Below are 2,665 nucleotides of genomic sequence, written 5' to 3' on the forward strand. Positions count from 1 at the left end.
CGGACGTGCATGTCCTGCGAAGTCCAAAGCAGGCAAAATAGTGTTTCCGGACAAAAGTCCGAGTATAAGGACTTCTTCTGTAACCACTGCCATGGAGGTAGACGGACAAGTTCCATTGGAACAAAGTAGCAAAGAGCCAATGGTTATTACATTGGCCGAAGGAAGTAACAGCCTGGAGGAGGCTGCAACGGCCTCGCTTTCACCGCCATAATCCTCCAGGCCAATCTGAACCATGCCCGCCGTGCCCAGGACTTGTTTGTCCACAGCGTGGCGGCCCGTGGCTCATGTATTGGCGTAGCTGCGGAGCCACACCTGTTCCGCCCGGTCACTCCCGCTGGGTGGGTGATAATGTATTGGTTGCCATTACATGGCATAACATCTCTCCTCTCTGTACTTTATGGGGAAAAGGAGATGGATACGTAGGGGTTAAGTGGGGAAAGTTTACCATCGTTGGCGTCTACATCTCCCCCTCACTGTCCTTTTCTGATTTTGAGGATCGATTAGAGATCTTAGGCTCGGTCTTGAGGTCCTGTTTATCTGGGCAAGTGTTAATAGCGGGGGACTTCAATGCGAAACACGTCGCATGGGGTTCCCCGAGGTCTGATCGTCGGGGTGAAGCCCTGGTTAATTGGGCGGCAGCATTGGGGCTCCTTCTTGCCAATGAGGGAGCTGCTAGTACTTGCGTTGCGTGGAGGGGTGAATCAATAGTTGATCTGACTTGGATATCTCCCTCCGCGCGCGCATTGGTGTCAGGTTGGCAGGTGGTGGACGAGGAGACGCTTTCGGATCACTTATACATCCAAATGTCTCTCGGCACCACTCTGCGGAATGTAAGAGCCCGACGGTTCGTCAACAGGGGACGACCAAGATGGGCTCTTAAGAAATTGGAGTGTGGCCAATTGGAGGCCGCACTGGAAGCTGCGACTTGGTCGCAAAATCCGGCGGGGTTATCGGCGCACGAAGGAGTTGAGTGGCTTAGACGTACACTTACTGACGCTTGTGAGGCGTCTATGCCTAGGGCCACTCCCTCTAAACCCCATCGTGCTGCATATTGGTGGACGGAAGAAATCGCCGAACTTAGACGTGCCTCCGTCCACAATAGACGTGGCTTTACACGCGCGCGTTCTCGAGGACGGTCTCCCGAGATCATAGCCAGCAGGTATGCTGACTACAGGGAGGCTTGCGGAAAACTTAAGGCTGCCATTGCGGCTGCCAAGGCCAAAGCTTGGGACGAACTCCTTCAAACATTGGAAGAGGATCCATGGGGGCGCCCATACAAAATAGTTTTGGGCAAGCTTCGATCTTGGGCGCCTCCCGTGACAGAGCAGTTAGCCCTCAGTTTTAAAGGGGTGGTGAATACTTTATTTCCACCAAATGAGGGACCTGTTATTCCCCAAGCCGAAGGGGACCTTCAATGGCAAGAAGAGTGGGAGATTTCAGAAGAGGAGCTGATCGGCGCCGTCAGGAGACTCAAGGCTAATAAGGCACCGGGTCCTGACGGCGTCCCCGGTAAAGTTGTGGCCTTGGCGGCCGGAAAAGTATTGCCCAAACAGGTTGGGCAAGTATTTAATGCATGTCTGCGGGAGGGAGTCTTTCCCCGGGCTTGGAAGAAAGCCCTTCTCACTTTGATTCCTAAGCCCGGCAAACCCGGGGGTACTCCCTCCTCGTACCGACCAATCTGCTTGTTGGACGAGGTCGGGAAGTTATTGGAGCGAATTATCGCTGCCCGCCTCGTCCAGCATCTGGCAGGTCGGGAGAATGGACTCCACGAGGAGCAATACGGCTTCCGTCCGGGGCGTTCAACGATTGACGCGATTTCACGCGTTAGAGCCCTGGCGGAAGCTGCTACGAGGGATGGCGGGGTGTTGTTAGCGGTGTCATTGGATGTGACAAATGCTTTCAACACCCTGCCGTGGAGGGTGATCGGGAAGCGTTAGATTACTCCAGGTCCCCGATCACCTCCAACGAGTTATGCGTTCTTACCTTGATGGTAGGACGCTGGAGTACTGGACCGCCAGGGTAGGGTCTCCAGAATGGTAGATCGCGGGGTCCCACAGGTCTGTGCTTGGCCCCCTGCTTTGGGACCTCGCGTACGACAGAGTCCTTAGACTGCGCTTCCCCGGGTTGCAGCGCAGTGTGTTACGCCGATGACACACTTGTGCTGGCCCGGGGTGACAACTGGTGGGAGGCCCGGGCTATGGGCGAAGTGGCTGTGGCGGCAGTAGTCGGGGCGGTTCAGAGAATGGGACTAAGGGTGGCCCCGGAAAAAACGGAGGCACTAGTGTTTTGCGGTGCCTCTGCAAACTCCCTTCCCCCTCCTCATTCCTCCATCTTGGTGAGTGGTTCGGCTGTTCAGGTGAGTCCCCATATTAAATATCTGGGGCTCATTCTGGACAGCAAATGGAAATTCGGCGAGCACTTCGCTCAACTTGCCCCCAGATTGGGCAAGATTTCAGCGGCACTTGGCCGTCTAATGCCCAATCTTGGGGGCCCATCAGGAAGGGTGCGGCGTCTTTATGCGACGACTGTACAGTCGGTGGCTATGTACGGCGCACCGATCTTTGCGGGCGACTTAGCGCACTGTCATCGCGCCACAACTGCCACTCTGCGCCGCACCATGCGCGGAGTGGCCATACGAGTCGCCCGCTGCTACCGTACGGTGTGA

At 55.8% G+C, this 2,665-nt stretch overlaps 1 protein-coding gene across 1 annotated transcript; it reads left to right on the forward strand.

The window, feature by feature from the left end:
• Positions 1-2,197: 2,197 nt before the first annotated feature.
• On the forward strand, positions 2,198-2,665 carry LOC139112760 (uncharacterized). The gene has a single exon (XM_070673821.1). The coding sequence runs from the start codon at positions 2,198-2,200 to the stop codon at positions 2,663-2,665; it is 468 nt and encodes a 155-aa protein (XP_070529922.1).

Source organism: Cardiocondyla obscurior, unplaced genomic scaffold (assembly GCF_019399895.1).
Source record: "Cardiocondyla obscurior isolate alpha-2009 unplaced genomic scaffold, Cobs3.1 scaffold48_0_253740, whole genome shotgun sequence".
NCBI lineage: Eukaryota > Metazoa > Arthropoda > Insecta > Hymenoptera > Formicidae > Cardiocondyla > Cardiocondyla obscurior.

Coding starts and splice junctions, on each gene's coding strand:
- LOC139112760 (XM_070673821.1), top strand. CDS start 2,198: ATGGGCGAAGTGGCTGTGGCGGCAGTAGTCGGGGCGGTTCAGAGAATG.